The 16,986-nt window shown below is 42.6% G+C and overlaps 3 protein-coding genes across 5 annotated transcripts; 2 read left to right on the plus strand and 1 right to left on the minus strand.

Annotated features, from left to right (window-relative positions):
- Positions 1-449: 449 nt before the first annotated feature.
- Positions 450-9,355, plus strand: dna2 (DNA replication helicase/nuclease 2). 2 transcript variants are annotated; one of them, XM_077713988.1, is made up of 25 exons: positions 450-756; positions 958-1,011; positions 1,280-1,910; positions 1,985-2,087; positions 2,608-2,757; positions 2,829-3,012; positions 3,436-3,584; positions 3,675-3,797; positions 4,338-4,581; positions 5,069-5,183; positions 5,286-5,442; positions 5,711-5,890; positions 6,090-6,326; positions 6,392-6,505; positions 6,598-6,707; positions 6,814-6,923; positions 7,035-7,163; positions 7,227-7,319; positions 7,390-7,583; positions 7,690-7,779; positions 7,860-8,073; positions 8,151-8,240; positions 8,714-8,899; positions 8,964-9,110; positions 9,224-9,355. In XM_077713988.1, exons 1-25 carry the CDS (start codon positions 727-729, stop codon positions 9,275-9,277), a joined length of 3,888 nt encoding a protein of 1,295 aa, XP_077570114.1. In that variant the 5' UTR covers positions 450-726; the 3' UTR covers positions 9,278-9,355. The 2 variants fall into 2 exon arrangements, with proteins under 2 accessions (XP_077570114.1, XP_077570115.1); XM_077713989.1 differs by lacking the exon at positions 958-1,011.
- Positions 9,356-9,692: 337 nt separating this feature from the next.
- On the minus strand, positions 9,693-12,611 carry pbld (phenazine biosynthesis like protein domain containing). The gene is made up of 10 exons (XM_077713999.1): positions 12,013-12,611; positions 11,586-11,685; positions 11,405-11,503; positions 11,187-11,296; positions 10,854-10,883; positions 10,692-10,780; positions 10,507-10,598; positions 10,146-10,229; positions 10,007-10,069; positions 9,693-9,898 (listed from the first exon to the last, which is right to left on the minus strand). The coding sequence occupies exons 1-10, from the start codon at positions 12,373-12,375 to the stop codon at positions 9,786-9,788; spliced, it is 1,143 nt and encodes a 380-aa protein (XP_077570125.1). The 5' UTR covers positions 12,376-12,611; the 3' UTR covers positions 9,693-9,785.
- Positions 12,407-16,580, plus strand: hnrnph3 (heterogeneous nuclear ribonucleoprotein H3 (2H9)). 2 transcript variants are annotated; one of them, XM_077713997.1, is made up of 11 exons: positions 12,407-12,568; positions 13,252-13,344; positions 13,431-13,586; positions 13,692-13,835; positions 14,442-14,580; positions 14,927-15,126; positions 15,195-15,293; positions 15,374-15,483; positions 15,555-15,690; positions 15,753-15,806; positions 15,884-16,580. In XM_077713997.1, the coding sequence occupies exons 1-11, from the start codon at positions 12,538-12,540 to the stop codon at positions 15,949-15,951; spliced, it is 1,230 nt and encodes a 409-aa protein (XP_077570123.1). In that variant the 5' UTR covers positions 12,407-12,537; the 3' UTR covers positions 15,952-16,580. The 2 variants fall into 2 exon arrangements, with proteins under 2 accessions (XP_077570123.1, XP_077570124.1); XM_077713998.1 differs by lacking the exon at positions 12,407-12,568 and adding an exon at positions 12,638-12,976.
- Positions 16,581-16,986: the final 406 nt, after the last annotated feature.

Consider the following 16,986-nt stretch of genomic DNA (forward strand, 5'->3'; position numbering starts at 1 on the left):
GGGGTGTTGGAGCCCTCTTCCCAACCAACTATGAGCCTGAGGTGGGGAACACCCCTAATTGGTGGCCATCCAATTACAGTGGATTATTAGAAGTTGATAAATGTGAAAAATTGTTCCCTGTTTGTCTTCATTGTGGATTATTTAATTTTAAATGGTTGAATCAGGCAAACGAGTACGAAAGATGTATAGAAAATATGTCCACAATTTGAAAAACGGGCAAAAAAGTGGAGTGAAAATTACAAAAACAAAAATCATTGACTGTCAAATTAAATGTAAAAATATCAGTCCGTATAACTAAAGCTTCAAAAAATAAAATTATGGGATGAAAAGAATTATTTACGCCATATAAAGTGAAATATTACTCAATATGTAATGCATCGTGATTGATTTAAAAAATAATAATATTTCTATGCTTAATTTATTCCTTGTTCTAATGTCGTCACCGGAAATGGAAGCTTGCGTCACGCCCGTTGCGGGAATCCGAAGATGGCGCGCCAACAAACCAACTGCCCATTCATAACTTAAAATCTTCAAAAAAGCTCAGTGCCGTTAAGGCGATTTAGTTGACGTTTTGATAAATTGGGTTGCGTCGGAAAAGTCCAAAATTCTTTTTGGCCCACCGAAAACGACCAATGTTAGCAATATTAGCAAAGAAACATTCACTCTACCACTTGTCCTATTATTCCACTTGAAGCCAGCTTCTGTTTATTTACTTGTTCCATCAACATGAAACGAACCAAACTGAAGATTCCAAAGGTGAGTTTACTTTAATACTTTCCATTCATCTCGGACTTGCCAGATCGTTTTCATAATTTCGAATGTAAAGTCTACGTGTCACGAGTCACTGGCTTGTTCTTGTTAATAGCATATTATTCTATAAACTAATCTTTGACTTTCCAATGGTACAGTTATTTAAAAAAGAAAATACAAATTCCTATCTTCTAAATTCTTTCTAAGGTGACACCAGGAGGACAAAGAGACATCTCCACCTTCTTTCGTTCTGAAACCAAGGTGATAATGTTGTTTACATAGCACAAATGACTGCATATTGTATTATTATTTGTATTATCATTGTTATTGCTAATTGTTATGGTCCATTCACATTTGCTATAACAATGATGTGACAAATGTTTTGCCAGGGACCCTCAATAGCTTTAGAAAAAAAGAATACAACAACAAAACGTTTTAACTTATTAGCTGCCATTGACTCTAATAGAGGTCAAATCCATGTTAATGAGTTTTACATATATAAATATCAAATCAATTTGCTTGCTTTTAGTGCTCACCACCAAAGTTGCCTCGAACAAACCCTGTGCTCTGTAAGACGGACCAAAATGGAGGTGTCTTGATCACTGAACCGCATTCTCCCTTAAAGCGGAGCATTCTGGGGGATATCGAGAACCTTCCCGAATCGCCGGATTACATCGTTTCCGAGACCCCAAACAGTCAGATTTTTCTGTTATCATCCAATGGCCACAAAGAAAAGAGCCCTGAGGCTAGGAGAGAAACACCTGTGGTCCAGAAAGCTGTCCACTTGTCCCCTGTCTGTCAAAGTCCTTCCTCCAAAGGGCCTCATGTCATGTCAGATCTTGAGGAGGAAAGCTGTGGCTCGCTGAAAAGGATCTTGAATCCTCCCCAAGAGCTCCACGGAGCAAAGAGGCCAAGAACAGATTTCGCATTAGACTGCAGTCCCGACCAAGGACCCCACCCGGAAAGCGAAACTGCTTTTACCACGATAATTGAGCCAAAGAAGGCTGAAAGGCAAAGGGCAGGAGTCCGTGTGCGGCCGCCAGACGATGGATTTTCAGCAAATACGCATGAAGAGGAAGTTGAGGCCGACTCGGGAGAGAAAGAAAATCCCAAAGCAATTGAGCGCAAATGGGGAACTTCTGAGGAGAAGCCAGCTGCAGGTACGTTCTGCCATTGAAACTATTTGGAGCCAGAACAAAAGTTTCACCATGGTCTTTATTTTCCTCCAAATCAGCTGGCACGTCGTCGGCATTTCCCGTGGAAGACGGTTTGGATGAGAGTTGGTTCACAGAACCAATGGAGTCCAATGAAGCTCGTGTCCTAAAGGAGAAAGCTCGGTAATGCTGGGTTTTTCACTACATTCCCGACATTTTGGGATTTTTTTTATTTTTTAGACCTGCTCTGTTCAGATGCTTGGACACAGAGATTGGTCATCTCAAAATATTTTCAGACTGCCACGTGAGAGTTTGTCACTGTGGTCATTCATAATGTTTTATTTAGGATGTAAAGAGAGAAAGGACAAAACAAGAAAAATCTGGCGCTTTTGTAATATAAGTATATTTACCAGTGGACACTAAAGATGTAACGGTACACAAAAATGTTGGTTTGTTTAATTTTTGCGACAAAAAAAGCTGAAAAAAAACATCAAATGCTTTTATTTATAAAAATATATATAAACAATAGATACATCATTTTTTTATTAATTAAAAAAAATATTTTTTTTTTTTTTGCAGAAGCACTCCACATTGTGCAATTTAGTTTGGTGTAAATCTAGTGTTTTTATTGCAAAATATTTTTACAAACACTATTTAGACGGGTCTGACAAAGCTTTGTGATGGTTTTGGTTTTTCCTTGCAGTCGGTTACCAGATGACGTGATCCTCCGTGGTGGTCCCGACAACCGCTACTGGGTTTTAAATGTGGACGAGAGACCTAATGAAAAAGTCCTGACCATCACGCACTTCCGATCTCTGCAACCCACCGAGACTTGTCGACTAAAGGACGAATGGTAGCCAAAGTCAACCAAAAAATGTGCTCCTCATTTTTTTGGACGTGGCAGTGAATGTTTTGACTCTTCAGGGAAACTACACTCGTTCGCCGCGGCGACGTGATCCACTTGGAGGGCCACGCCGACTCTGGATGCTGGACGGTGGACCGAGAACATGGGCTGCTGGTTTTACAACCAGATTACCTGGTTTCAGGCACCAGCATCTCCAACTCTATCCGCTGTATGAGGAGGGCAGTGCTTGGGGATATCTTCAAGGTACAAAATATATTTATCTATTTACACTATAAAAATAATTTTTGCACCCACAGTGGCCCTCGAGGACTGGTTTGCCCACCCCTGGTCTAGAGCCATCTACTGTTTAAGATAAGAAACCCAACAGAATGTAGGCTGAACTCAAGGTTCATGTGCGGGGCATTTTATCCCAAGCAAATTGGTCCAAATGCTAAGCACTGTTTTAACAGCAACAGTTTAATTACAAATATAAATTCACTTAATTTAGAAATTTAAGTATGGCCCACAGATTTCATCCTGCAAAAGAATCTAACTTATTTCATGAAGCGTTATTTGTTAGATTTCACCCATTGAGTTGTCTACTTCAAATGTTTCTTGACTAATAAGAAGTTTTATTTTACAGTGTATTGGTTTAAAAAAATGATTCAAGTGTCCTCTGGGTTTTAGAGTTTTGAAGGAGGCTCCAAGCAGATGCTGAACGGCACCATTGTTCACCGAGTTTTCCAGAAAGCTGCTGAAGCTAAAGATTTCTCTTTGGGTACTTTATCCAACATGGCTGACGAGGCGTTACACAGCCCTCAGTACCTTGGGGATATGTATGTTTTTATTATTTTTTTTATTTTACTGGGCAGCAAAAGCATGAAATGACATGGAAGTTAAAATTCTTATATTTTTTCCATGTGCAGGTACACTTTGGGCATCTCTCAAGATGAGATGAAGCTGGAGCTTCATAATTACCTGCCCTCATTAGAGCACTGGGCACAGGAATACCTCCATTCACCAACGCCTAAAGCCGTCAGCCTTAAAATGTGAGACAACAGCACTTAAAAACAATATTCCCTCCACACAATGCAATAAATGATTTAGTTTATTTAGTTACAGGTTCAAAAGATTATTAAAACAATTGTCACTTTTCACATACAGTAATACCTCCTTTATGGCGGTTAATAGGTTACAGACCTGTGGTAATAGGTGAATTACAGCGACTGTTTTATGCTGTCTATTTAATATTATTTGGACTTCTGAAATCTCTCTGTACTATTACTCAACTCGCAAAGGTAGACACAGACCCCTAGTGGTCACAGAATTTGCAGCCAATTGTGACTTTGTTTCCCCCCCACCATTTTTTGTGTTATTGGTCCTACACTCTAAAGTCCAAAGGATTTTTTTTTTTTTAAATGGTGGTGACCCTACTTCGCGTTTTTTTCTTATAGCGACCATGGCTGGTCCACATTATCCGCAATATTCGAGAGATTACTGTATTTATTTTTGACCAAGCAGTCATTGTTTTTGACAAAAAAGCACTACCTTCTTTAGTTTGCCTCGAAAATTTCTCTTTTGATCTTCAGCCCTAACCTTGGTGAGGCCGCGGTTGGCACGCAGGATGCCGCCACGGCGACCGTGACTGAGCTGGTTGACATCGAAGAAAACGTGTGGTCGCCGCGATTCGGTCTCAAAGGGAAGATCGACTTGACTGCGCAGGTTCGAATCAAAAGGAGAAGAAATTTCAGCCACGAATCCTCCGAAGAGATGACCATCCCTTTGGAGTTGAAAACTGGACGAGAGTCAAACTCCATCGAACATCGCAGTCAGGTTGGTAGAAAGTACAGTCAGACCTCTATTTACCAAAATTAAATCGGATCCAGAACTTTTTTCTGTAACTTGAAAATTATGTAAGTAGAGGTGTACTTTATATATAAATTATGTTAATTCGACCCACGGTCCTCACACAACTGCCAACTAAACTCTTTAAAATTAGTCAAAGTGTCTCAATTTTGTTTGAAAAATGTAAGGAACAAAAAATAGGGAAATTATTTTTAAAAAAAAATCATTAATGTCTTAAAATGATTATAATGGCCAAAAATCGCTATGAAAATGTGACCTGCGCCGCTGAAATAGTTCTCTCCACGACTGTTATATTGGCAGATGTAAAATTATAAAATGAGAGCCCAATAGAAGGTAGCAGGTTTTTCATAAATGTCGTGACCTGAAAATGTTGTACCTAGAGGCATTCGTAAGTAGAGGTATGACTGTATGTAGAAACTCGAGGCGAACAACTGGAATTGTGTTCATTCCACAGGTGATTCTGTACACCCTGATGACGTTGGAGCGTTACAACCCTGCAGCTGGCTTCCTACTTTACCTCAAGACTGGAAACTTGCATCCTGTCGTGGCTAGCCACATGGATCGCAGAGGTACGTAGCGCTCCAACAAACAGCTAATGTTTAGAAACTCATTAAAATGACAGATGGGGCTGGGAAAAAAAAATAATGCATTGTTTTTTTTTTCTTCTTTAGAATTGCTGAAACTGAGGAACACGCTGGTTCATCACCTCCACAATTGCGTGCAGAAGGGCACAGAGGGAAGTTTCCTAGCCAGGATTCCCGACATGGTGACGGACAAGAAGACATGTCTCTATTGCCCTCAAAGGAGAAACTGTGCTCTGTATAAAAGGTACCGTATTTTACAAGCACAAAACGCACCATATTAAAGACACAGTATCAGTTAACATCATATGCTAGCACATATGCTGACTTATGTTTTTTAAAAGGCAGCGAGAGCAATACTGGGTTGCGCTTCATTGAAATATTGAAGTACTTTTGTTAACAATGTCCTCGCGTTACTTTTTTTCCCAATCGTCACCAAATCCATCAAAGCTAGCACTATGCTAGCTCCACGTTAGCTCCACGGTCCACAATCCGTTGCAATGTCTTTTGGCCAGAGTGTTGGAAGGCAAGTCAGCGGACATGGGCGAAGAGTTCCTGCGGCAGGAGACGGGTCACCTGACCGCCACGCACCTGGAGTATTTTGCCCACTGGCTGCTGCTCTGCAGTCTGGAAGCCGCGAGTATGGAGGCCAGGAACGGTCGGAAGCGCCTGTGGCTCCAGACACCAGAGGAGAGGTAACGAGGCTTGTGTCGTCATGACTTATTTGTACCAATGAGCAGATTTCTAAAACCAGGCCATCAAAAAAAATAATAGTCACAACCCGGCCAGTCAGAATGCTGATGTTGTTTCCAAGGTTCATTTCATGAAAAATGTCTCAACTCAATCGCAAGTGGAAGAATCCATTAGAATCAACTTCTTCTCACTTTTCAATAGCGAGAAAAAAGGAACCTGCATTGGGAACCTGCACGTGATGGCTCCTGCTAAAATCCGCTCGGATGGCGTCTTCCTTCATCGATTCCGGCGGCTTAACCAGATGCTCGAACCGAGCGGCTGCGGCCTGGCTTGCGGGGATCGCGTTGTCCTTAGCGACCAACGCGGTCGCTTTCTTGCACTGGCGGTGGGCTACCTTCATGACGTCAGCGCCACAGCCATCACGTGTACTTTAGACAGGTTGGACAAAGACAAATCTTGTCTATTTGCACCCTTCTTTTTGTCGAAATAACTGTGTGTGGCAGGGATGTGTCAAAGCGAAGCGAGGAGGTGTTTCGACTGGATGCGGACGAAGGGGCCATGGGCCTCAGCAGTCACTTCACTAATCTCTCCAGACTGATGGAAAATGGTCAAAACGGGTAGGATTTCGCACCCTCGCCTCGCCTTTGCAAATGTTGCTCTTCTGATTTTCTTTCCTGAAAATCTCTCCTCATGTTGACAATGTGTGCAGGAATCGTCTGAGGGAGTTGATCGTGGATCATCGCCCGCCCAAGTTCATTTCCCTGCTCAGTTCAGTTATCGGCAGACAGGCCATAGAGACGGTGGGAAACATCCTCAAAGGTTTGGATTTTTCTTGGAAGCTGGACTGCTTCGGTCTTTGTATTTCACTTCAATATGAGGTATGAGATCCGGGTGTTTTGACGTGTGATGGTGGCCATGTTTCCAGGTCTTAACAGGCCTCAGAGGCAGGCCATGAAGAAGGTGTTGTTGTCTAAAGACTACACGTTGATCGTTGGCATGCCCGGCACGGGCAAAACCACCACCATCTGCAACTTGGTAACCGAATCTTATGATTATACACTAAATGAAGAGCTGTCGCAGTCATTAGGCAATTTCTTCCAAATGGGGATGCCACCATTTACCAAAAATGAATGGATTATTACCCAGGTTCGTGTCTTACACGCATGCGGTTTCAGCGTGCTGCTAACGAGCTACACGCACTCGGCCGTCGACAACATCCTTCTGAAGCTGAAGCGCTTTAAACTGGGCTTCCTGCGACTGGGCCAAGGACAGAAGGTTGGCAAGTCTTTTGCGTTTGAATTTTCAATCTGAAAACCGACGTTATTTGGCCCGTCGCAGGTCCATCCGGACATCATGCCGTACACGGAGGAAAGCATCAGGAAGGATGGAATTAACAGTGTGTCCGAACTAGAGGCGCTTTACGGCAAGGAGGTGAACTGCTTGGATTTATGTTTCACTTGTATTGCTTTTTCCAAATATGTGATGAATATTGTGCTCTCAGCTGGTGGTGGGAACCACTTGCTTGGGCATCAAGCATCCCATTTTCTCAAGAAGACGCTTCGATTTTTGCATCGTGGATGAAGCCTCGCAGATCAGCCAGCCTATTTGTCTGGGTCCGCTCTTCTATGCCGACAAGTTTGTCCTAGTTGGGGACCACCAACAGCTGCCCCCAATAGTGCAAAACCACGAAGCAAGGTAGCATTTTTTCAATTATTTTTTTTAACAGACAAAAAAAAAGCGGGAAAACACACCCAGATTTGTGACCTTAACTTGTTCATATATGCATGTCGATTTTCCACAGGTCATTGGGGATGGACGAGAGTCTGTTTAAGCGACTGGAGTGTCATAGCGAAGCTGTAGTCCACCTCAACGTCCAATACCGAATGAACAGGTTCGCTTCTCGCTTCCGATGTCGTCCGCACTCAAAATACAAATGAATGACAAACGAGCCGTCTGACATCTTGTTTCCAGGCAGATCATGTCCCTGAGCAACTGCCTAATGTACGAGGGTCGCTTGGAGTGCGGCTCGGAGAGGACGGCGTCGGCTCTTCTCTCTCTGCCCTCGTTGGCCGCGCTCAAGTCTGAGCTGGGTTTCCTCCCCGACTCGCCACCGCCACACGATCTGGAGTGGATTGAGCCCGTGTTGCTGACCAGTAAACCCGTTTGCTTCCTGGATTGCTCAATGGTACGCAAGACTGACTGTTTGTTTACCATTGACTATTCAGTTTAATAAAAATAAATTGCGTTTTACCACAAATCTAGGTTCCCGCCTTGGAGTCAGTCGTACAAGGAGGAGTAAGCAATCCCACCGAGGCGGCCATCATCCACCTCCTTCTGTCCCTGTTGATGAAGGTGTGTTTAATGGGAAAAATTGGATTTTCGCTCATTCAGGATGATTTAGCTTGCTTGGTTCAGGGGTCAGACCACTGAATTTCTCCTTTTATTTTCTTAATCCCTTCATCACAATTATGTATAGAGGTATTGCCATTATAGGTCCTATTAGGTCAGTGTTTTCCAACTCTTTTGTCCTTGTTGACTTTATGTTGCCAAATGTCGATGCCCTTGAAACCAAAATAACTTCTGGTTCATTTTAGAGAAAAAATAAGCAACAAAATGACTTTCACAATTTGAATCTTGTAATAGTATACTATAATTTAACGTACATTGTGTTTTGATTTTAAGCTTGAAGTAAATAATAATAATAATTTAAAAAACTGGTTATTTGGAAAGACAAACACTGTGAATCTAAGCCTCCTTTTTCTAATTGACTATTTTTGCTGCCCAAATTCAATAGTTTCTGCCCGGGTTTGATTTCCATCCCTCAGGCCGGCTGTAAGGCCAGCGACATCGGCGTCATCGCCCCGTACAGACAACAACTGAAGAGCATCTCCGCTCTGCTGCACTCGCCTGCTTTCAACGGCGTGGAGGTCAACACGGTGGACAAATACCAAGGACGGGACAAAAGTGTCATCGTGCTCTCTTTTGTCAGGAGTAGCACCCAAGAAGAAAAGGTAGGCATTTACGCTTAGGGATGCTGTCGCTATATTGCGAGCTGAAAACTTTCTTGCCTCTCAGTTAGGAGAGCTGTTGAAGGACTGGCGTCGCCTGAATGTGGCCATCACCAGGGCCAAACACAAACTCCTCATGGTGGGCTCCGCCTGCACTCTCAGACGTTACACCCCCGTGGCTAAACTACTGGGCCATCTGGAGCAAGAGAACATGATATCCTTTCTCCTGTTGCTTGTCTGGCCAACTAACAAAAGAAATGAGGCTCTTTTTGAGTGTTTACGTCCTTTATTTTCCTTCAAATGGGCTTCTCCTTAACCAAATTTCACATCGTTCAGCTCCCTCCGGCAGCACACAAGGCCTTACCCACGATTCTTCTGTGATCAGTTAGCTGAGAAGCTTTTTAAAATTTTACTTTTCTTTTTTTAAAGTGACTAATAAAGCTAATTATTTAAAACGGCTCAGACTAGTGTTTTGTGTGGACAGTACAGTGTCTCATAGAAACTACGACAGATAGAAGACAACCACTTTTATACAAAAGTGTCAAAAATGAGACACCTGTGGCTTATCCGTTCAATCTGTTGATGTACATTAATGTGTTGTTACAACCTTAGTGATAACATGCAGTGTAGTGACTGATGCAATTCTGAGCTAGCCTACATATTTGACTTTTTAACAATTGTTTTTTTAGTATCATCTGGTGTCAATGATTTAAACTAAATTCCAAATGTCCTGTGAGGAAATTTGGCAAAAAAAAGGATAAATATCAAGCACATTTCTAAGGATCTTCACACAATATATAGTGTAAACATAAGGCTGTATTTGCAGATATCACAAATCTGCCACAATTCCATTCTAATAAAAGGCAGTCGATCCAGATTGCTATATTGTCTACAATGTAAATGTTCCCTGCAGAACGGTGAGACTTTTCCCCGCAATGTTGATTCTTCCATCTTCTCTCACTTCAAGCTCCAGCTCTCCTCCTCTCTTGGAACACTGGAATGCTACATGAAGTATCCAGATGGGGAGGGAAGAAAATGATCAACACAGTCAGGTGATTATGGCTTAGATATGTGGGAGAAAAAATGGCCAGAGAAAATGACTTTTCTAACCTTTCATTTTCTTTTTCCCTAGTTCTTCAGACCAGTAGCTGCCCAGAACGGTGTGTGCAGAACCTGTAAGTACAATTTCATTTTTACCAAATTGGATGTCATGGCAACAACAGATCGCAGTCGTATTAAGAATCCTAACCAGTGACGGGATCTTCTGGAATTCCATTCCAAGGAGCAAAATATCTGGAATAAAAGTCATATCCCGACTGGTGGTCTGGAGATCCTAAAGTCAAGCATACGTGCAGGAATATGGGGAAAAAAGATGATTGAGTTATGCTTTTAAAGAAAAAAAATCCTCTAAAATGAGTTTCATTGATGTAACATGCCAAAATTGCAGTAACACATCATCTCATTCTATATTTTAGTGTGAAATAAGATTGTAACAATGAAATCTGCTATTTAACTGAGCAATCACTCGCTTCTAGCACCCCAAAGTCAAAATGGATTGGACGCCTTTTGCCGTCATTGGCAGTGAAACAAAGTAATATGTAAATAGATACCTTTCACAGTGACTATTAGGCCTTTGACTTGTCCGCTCTTTTCACTGTTTAGTAATTCTTCGGGGTTGACTTGCAGACTGGTCAGCACTGACCTGGAGAAAATATATATTTTTTTGGTATTAAACCGATTCAATCCAAAAATATGGATTCTACAGAATGGGTTTGCATTGTGTGGGAATGGGAACCTATCACAGCTGTCAGATAGTCGCAGAAGTAGTTTTTTAGTGGTGGAGTTGTAATACACATCCTGCACCGAATGCTTTCCGACTGCTGCCTGAAAGAGAATTCACGTGAATACTTGAAATGGAAAAGAAAGGCCTTCGCCATGAGATGTTTATTTCACCCACCTTGATCAAGGTTTTGAAATCATCTGGATTCTAAAGTTCAGAAAAAAAATATGTCAGTCATCGCTTTAAGAAAACGATCAATCCTCAATTTGAAATCATTCTTTAGCATATTATCAGTATGGACCACCATTTTGGTAAAGGTAAATCTTGTGCATGCCACCAGAAAGAATCATGTCAAATAAATTATAAAATCTGTTTTTTAAGTATTAAGACTCGTATTTTACGGACTATAAGTTGCATTTTTTTTGTATATGGTTGGTTCAAATTTGCAACTTATACTTGCATTAGTGTATCAATTCACTTATTTATTTTGTTTTTTCCCCCCAGTGTTACCTGCTTGGTGGGTGGGTTAAGAGGAAAATCCATCACCAGAAACTCCCCTCGCGTGATAACAGTAAGGTTGCCACTCCGACTCTCAAACACCACAGCAGAATTCACATTTTCTAAGATATTGAAGAAACAAAAACTAACATAAAACATTGAAACATTCATTCTTGAAAAAATTGCAAAACATTCAAAATACCAGGCTGTGGTGGATATGATTTTATTACTCTGGTGTTTGAAGAGTACGGCAGCAGAGGCCAGAGTTGCATGACCACACAGATTGACCTCCGTGGTCGGCGTGAACCAACGCAAGCGGAACCGTGAGTCTGAGCAAAAAAACAAAAGTATGGATCTGCCTCTGGGGTTAAAGAAATCCTCAATTTTTTTGGTCATAACTCATAATCTGACCCTTGGTGAAATCCTCCCAAGGATTGATCGTAGTGATGAAAACAGTCTCTGACAAATTCATCTCTGCGGCGATATTCTGATAGACTTCATCACTCAGCTCCTGACATTAAAAAAAACATTTAATATATTACATTAAGTCATTGGGTGCCGTTGACAGACATCCAATCTCTTTTAACTGGGAGGGCTGCTTGTTCCAGCCCCCACCAGTAAAATGTGATTGCTAAAGGTCATTCCAGGACAAATGGATTTGAGGTCTGGAAAAAAAATGTACGTATGCCATAACTGTTATGGGATACGTCCATTTTTTTAATGGCATAACAGTTCATGTTTTCTAGCATCTGTTGACTTTGGAATCAGTTTGGCTTGATCTTTCTAACACTGGAAAATAGATGTACTACTACTTTTATTTTATAGGAATGTTACCCACCTGTTTTAATAGACAAACAGCTGCTGGATTCCCATTAAATGGTAAATTAGTGAAGGCATCGACCACAAACATGGGAATCTCCATTTTAAATGGAGGTTGTTGTTTTTTTAAAGTATTTTCTGGACTTTGACCCGGGCTGTCAGAATTGTTACATGTACAAAGTGCATCCTGGCTATTTAAACATTTTTTTAGGTTTTTTTCTTCCATAAATGTTAAATGAACAGCACCAATTTGCATTAAATTAATTGACTGCATATCAGTATGTATTAAAAACCAAAACTGTGTGAAAATTCGTTGCATTTCAAGCAGTTTAAAATGACCGACTAGTGACGACACTCGTCCCTGTTGGCTCACTGCATGCATTGGAAATCTAGTCTAAATATAAAGTGTCTAAAACTATCTCATTGAAATGTTTCTGTTACTGGCGTGGTCGTTTCAGTCACGTGAGAGCGTTAGTCTCGCGTGGTGTTGAGTGACTAGTGTAGTCTAGGAAATGTCAAGTTAGATTGGGCTCGCTAGCACCCGATGCGAGAAACCGGCGCCTTAGCAAACATTGGTGAGACAATTTATTACGAAGCGGGCGCTTGTTGACATTCCTCTGCAGGGACACATTACGATGCGCAATAACGATGCATTTGCGACATGAATAGGCGTAAGCGAGCGGCGTTCATTTGACCGCTGCGTAAGCCGAAGCTAATGGCTAACGCTATGCAACTAACGCACGAGCATCGCATCTAATTGCGTGCGGCTGACTTCGATGGTATTCGTGGGTCGTCAAAGACAAATCATGAAATATTCGCATGACGTATCGCTTGGTATTTAGAAGGCTGTCTGTTCAACGTCAGATTTACAGAGAAAAATCGACGCCGTCAATTTGAGTTTAGTTTGCTTGGAATTGTTAAGGTTTCCATAGGAACTTGTTGCTGGGAACTCGGCATTCACACAAAAAGCCAGTCAACATTCAGTAAGGGCGATTTTTGCTTGCTTGGTTTCTTTAGATTTATTGAAACATGGATTGCATGATCATGACCAAAAATGCTAATTAAAGTCAAAGGATGCGTTGTCGGTGCCAGACGTTCGATCCAATTTTGCTGGGCGGGGCTAGAGAGCGAATGGGCGGGGCGAATGAACGAATGTCGTTTCTCCTTTAAATGAATTGGACATCTGTAGTTGTCAAAGGCGGCCGTTGACTTAAACTGAGCTGCTTTTTAACAATGATTTTTTGCCTTGCACTTTTAGTGAAGATGTCTTCCAGCGAAGAAGGGTACGTAGTCCGGATCAGAGGCCTTCCTTGGACTTGCACCCAGACGGAAGTGGCCACTTTCTTCTCCGGTGAGAACCAGTGTACCAGTCAGTCTATATGTAACGAGAAATGTACTATTCAGGTTGTGTAACCATGTACTTTGTGTTGTGTTCAGACTGTGATATCGTGGGCAAAATCAACGGCGTGTGTTTCACCTACTCGAGAGAAGGCCGGCCCAGCGGCGAGGCCTTCATCGAACTCCAAACGTCGGAGGATTTCAAGAAGGCCATTGGCAAAGATCGCAAATACATGGGACACCGTTACATCGAGGGTAATAGGGCGTTCCGATCTCCACCGACCATTTGGGCTCGGGTCGGCCCGCCATTGCAATCGACGGCGGCGAAAGCGTTTCCCGTCTGTCGCGTGTCGTCGTTAGTGTTCAAGTCCAACCGTAGCGAGATGGACTGGGTGCTGAAACGGAGCGGGCCGGCGGACTACAACAGCTCCAATGGCTGCATGCTGAGACTGCGAGGCTTGCCCTTCGGTTGCAGTAAAGAGGAAATTGTTCAATTCTTCTCAGGTATGTCGGCATAACACGTGCCTTTACTACTCTTTGTACGCGTACATATATCGACAGAACTGAAGCCAAATGTCATTCTAGTCGAGCAAACCTATTTAGCATGTTAGAAGTTAGAGTTTTTATTGGCAGTATTTTTGTCTGCATACAAGTGTCAATGTCTGTTCTTGTTTGTTGACATGATGCTATGTTGTTGAACAAAAATGGAATGTATATATATGACAATAGACTTAAGTTTGCTGAGGTCAGGGGAATGGACTGACACACACACAGACGCACACTGGTCTGGGGTCAGCTCTCATCCGGGTAACCATCCAAGATGTTCTATTTCGGTAAACCTCAAGGGGCTTGGGATTGATCCCTGATGGACCCCAGAAATATTCCATTCAGTTAGAATTACAAAGCCTTTATATATTGTGGACATTTGAGGACAAATCGTGAACTGGTCCTGGTCGCAAAGTTGCCGTTTGCTGATCCCAGGCCAGTGGCAGTGCCATCCTCCCCTCTTAAAAAGATGAAAAATCACACAGGCGATCCAGGCGAAAGCTCCGTCCGGCGGCTGTTGTCTCCCTACCTGCCCACTTACGTATTTGTTTGCTTGGGTTGAAGGGTTGAGAATCGTGCCCAATGGGATTACTCTGCCAGTGGACTACCAGGGGAGGAGCACAGGGGAAGCCTTCGTGCAGTTTGCCTCGAAGGAGATAGCAGAAAAGGCTCGGGGGAAACACAAGGAAAGAATAGGGCACAGGTGGGACGGACCAGAAGGGAATGGGTTGGGGCTCAACTGGGTTTGGGATGGGTTTCTTTTATTCACTTCTTTAAGCAATAAGGGGTGGGTCTGCTACAAGTTTTATGTGTAACTGGGGCTTTCATACAATGAAAATGTATAGCAGTTGTTAGCAATGTGTTCAGCTCATTGAATTTTCCTGTTAGTTTTGCTTAATAGGCTTGTAGAACCACTTGGACCAGTCCCAGGTGACTTTAAAGATAGCTTTTGATTTCCTCCATGATTAGGTCATCTGTCTTTTCTGTGTGTATCTTTTCATTTGTACGCGATGCACGTGCCCCACCTCGCTGACCGCTCTCGTCATCAGGTACATAGAGATCTTCAAGAGCAGTCGCGTGGAAATCCGATCTTACTACGACGAGCCTCGACGGGCGATCGGGGGCCAGAGGCCGGGCCCCTACGACCGGCCCGTCATGGAAGGGCCCCGGGGCGGTTACTTTTCCTCGGGTAGCAGTCGCTGTGCTTCGCTGGTGGAATCCATGAGGACTGTGGGGGGCTACGGGAGAAGTGAGTCAGCGAGCGGTCACTCATAACATAACTTTTCCCCCTAACGAGCCAGACCGTGCCCTTCCAAGGTTACGCGCACGGTTACGAGGGCTACGACTGCTTAAACGACTATGATTTTGGGAACTGCCTGTTTGACGAGTGCATACGAGAAGAACGAGGCTCCAGAGGTAGGCCGCGGCGCCCGCCAACAAACCGACGCTGACTGGCCCAAAATGGGATCCGTAAACGTCTTTGTCTTTGTCCCCAGGCCACAGCTACGGTCGTCACGGTGATGGGTGTTCAAGTTACAACGGTGGTGGCCACTTTGTTCACATGAGGGGCTTGCCCTTCCGCACCAGCGAGATGGACATCGCCAAGGTCAGAAGGCGGCCTGCAAAATGGCCAGAGTTTTTTTTTCTTTTTTGTGAGCACCACTTCCTCCGTTGCAGTTTTTCTCCCCTTTGAGTCCGATGAGAGTCCACATCGACGTGGCTCACAACGGGAAGCTGACGGGCGAAGCCGACGTGGAGTTCCGCTCCCACGAGCACGCCGTGGCCGCCATGTCCAAAGACAAGAACCACATGCGTATGTTTGCTATTTTACAACGGCAAAGTTGAAAATTTATTCATTGTTTTTCCCCCTTTTAGAACACCGCTACATCGAGCTCTTTCTCAACTCGACGGCCAGCGGAGCCGAAATGAGTAAGCGGTCGTCAACAAACATGTTGCTTCTTTGAAAGGAAAAAAAAAAAGGTAACGCCATTCTCATCATTTTCTAGATCGCGGAGGTTATTACGGAAACTCGAGAGGAGGCTCTCGGAGCAGCGGCCATCGAGGCACGTACTGAACATGTCGCTACTTTCTCGTACTTTTTCAAACCGAACCGACGTCTCTTACCTTTCTTGCTAATTTAGAACAGTACAGTAAATGATATTTAGTTCTCCAGTTTAAACTGAAAGGGAGAAACTAGGTTTGTTTTTTTTACAAGTCTTAACTTCACGAGATGCTTTTTTAGTTCTGTTTCTAGAAGGAAATGATTTGCTCCAAACCAAAAAGATGTCATTTGCGTTCGCATTAAAAAGCTATTATACTAACATGTTTTCAAAAAATTCAAACTTGCTAATTTATGAAACAAAGTGGACTCCGCAAATATATTTCAAGTTCAAATGTGGGCTTGGGTTTCTAACTTCCCCCAGTTCATGACAAAACTAAAACCCCATTTTATTCTTTTAGTTATTCCAGTTAAAGTCCCTCACAGTTCAAAGGGGTTTGACATTTGTAATGTATTTAGACAGGAACTATTCTATTGCGGCTGTGGTGTAAAATTGGCAGCTCTTGTACATTTCGCCTAATATTGTTTTTTAAATTAAATGACGTTTATCTAATGTGCTGTGAATGATTGATTGTATGTGTGACAAACATTTCATGGCAGAATCAGATTGATAACTTTATTTCATTAAAACTGTTCCAGTTGAACGAGTGTATCGTTGGCAATCAATGCTGTCATAAAGTTCATTTTGATATAAACAATAACCAAAAAAAAACTGTACACATCCTCTCAAGGAAAATTGTATAAAACCAGGCCTGCGTACTTATCACAATTGCAGTAGATTACAAATCAAGTGTTGTGCTGAAACATTGGAATAAATTAGGAAAAAAAAGGACAACACACGTTGCCATTAAGTGCAAAATCCAGAATGTGCAGATGAGCCTGTCAGTTTGACAATGAATTCAAAATAAGACTTCAGGTAAATGCTCTGTTTGGCCTAGAATCAGTCAAGATTTAAAAAAAATAACAGCTATTATTCAATGATTTAATTTAAGTGTCTGGAAAAACTGAAGCAGCAGCCATTTTTGTGTCATACCTTCACCATAAACTAAA

This window comes from Stigmatopora nigra, chromosome 3 (assembly GCF_051989575.1).
Source record: "Stigmatopora nigra isolate UIUO_SnigA chromosome 3, RoL_Snig_1.1, whole genome shotgun sequence".
In the NCBI taxonomy this organism is placed as follows: domain Eukaryota; kingdom Metazoa; phylum Chordata; class Actinopteri; order Syngnathiformes; family Syngnathidae; genus Stigmatopora; species Stigmatopora nigra.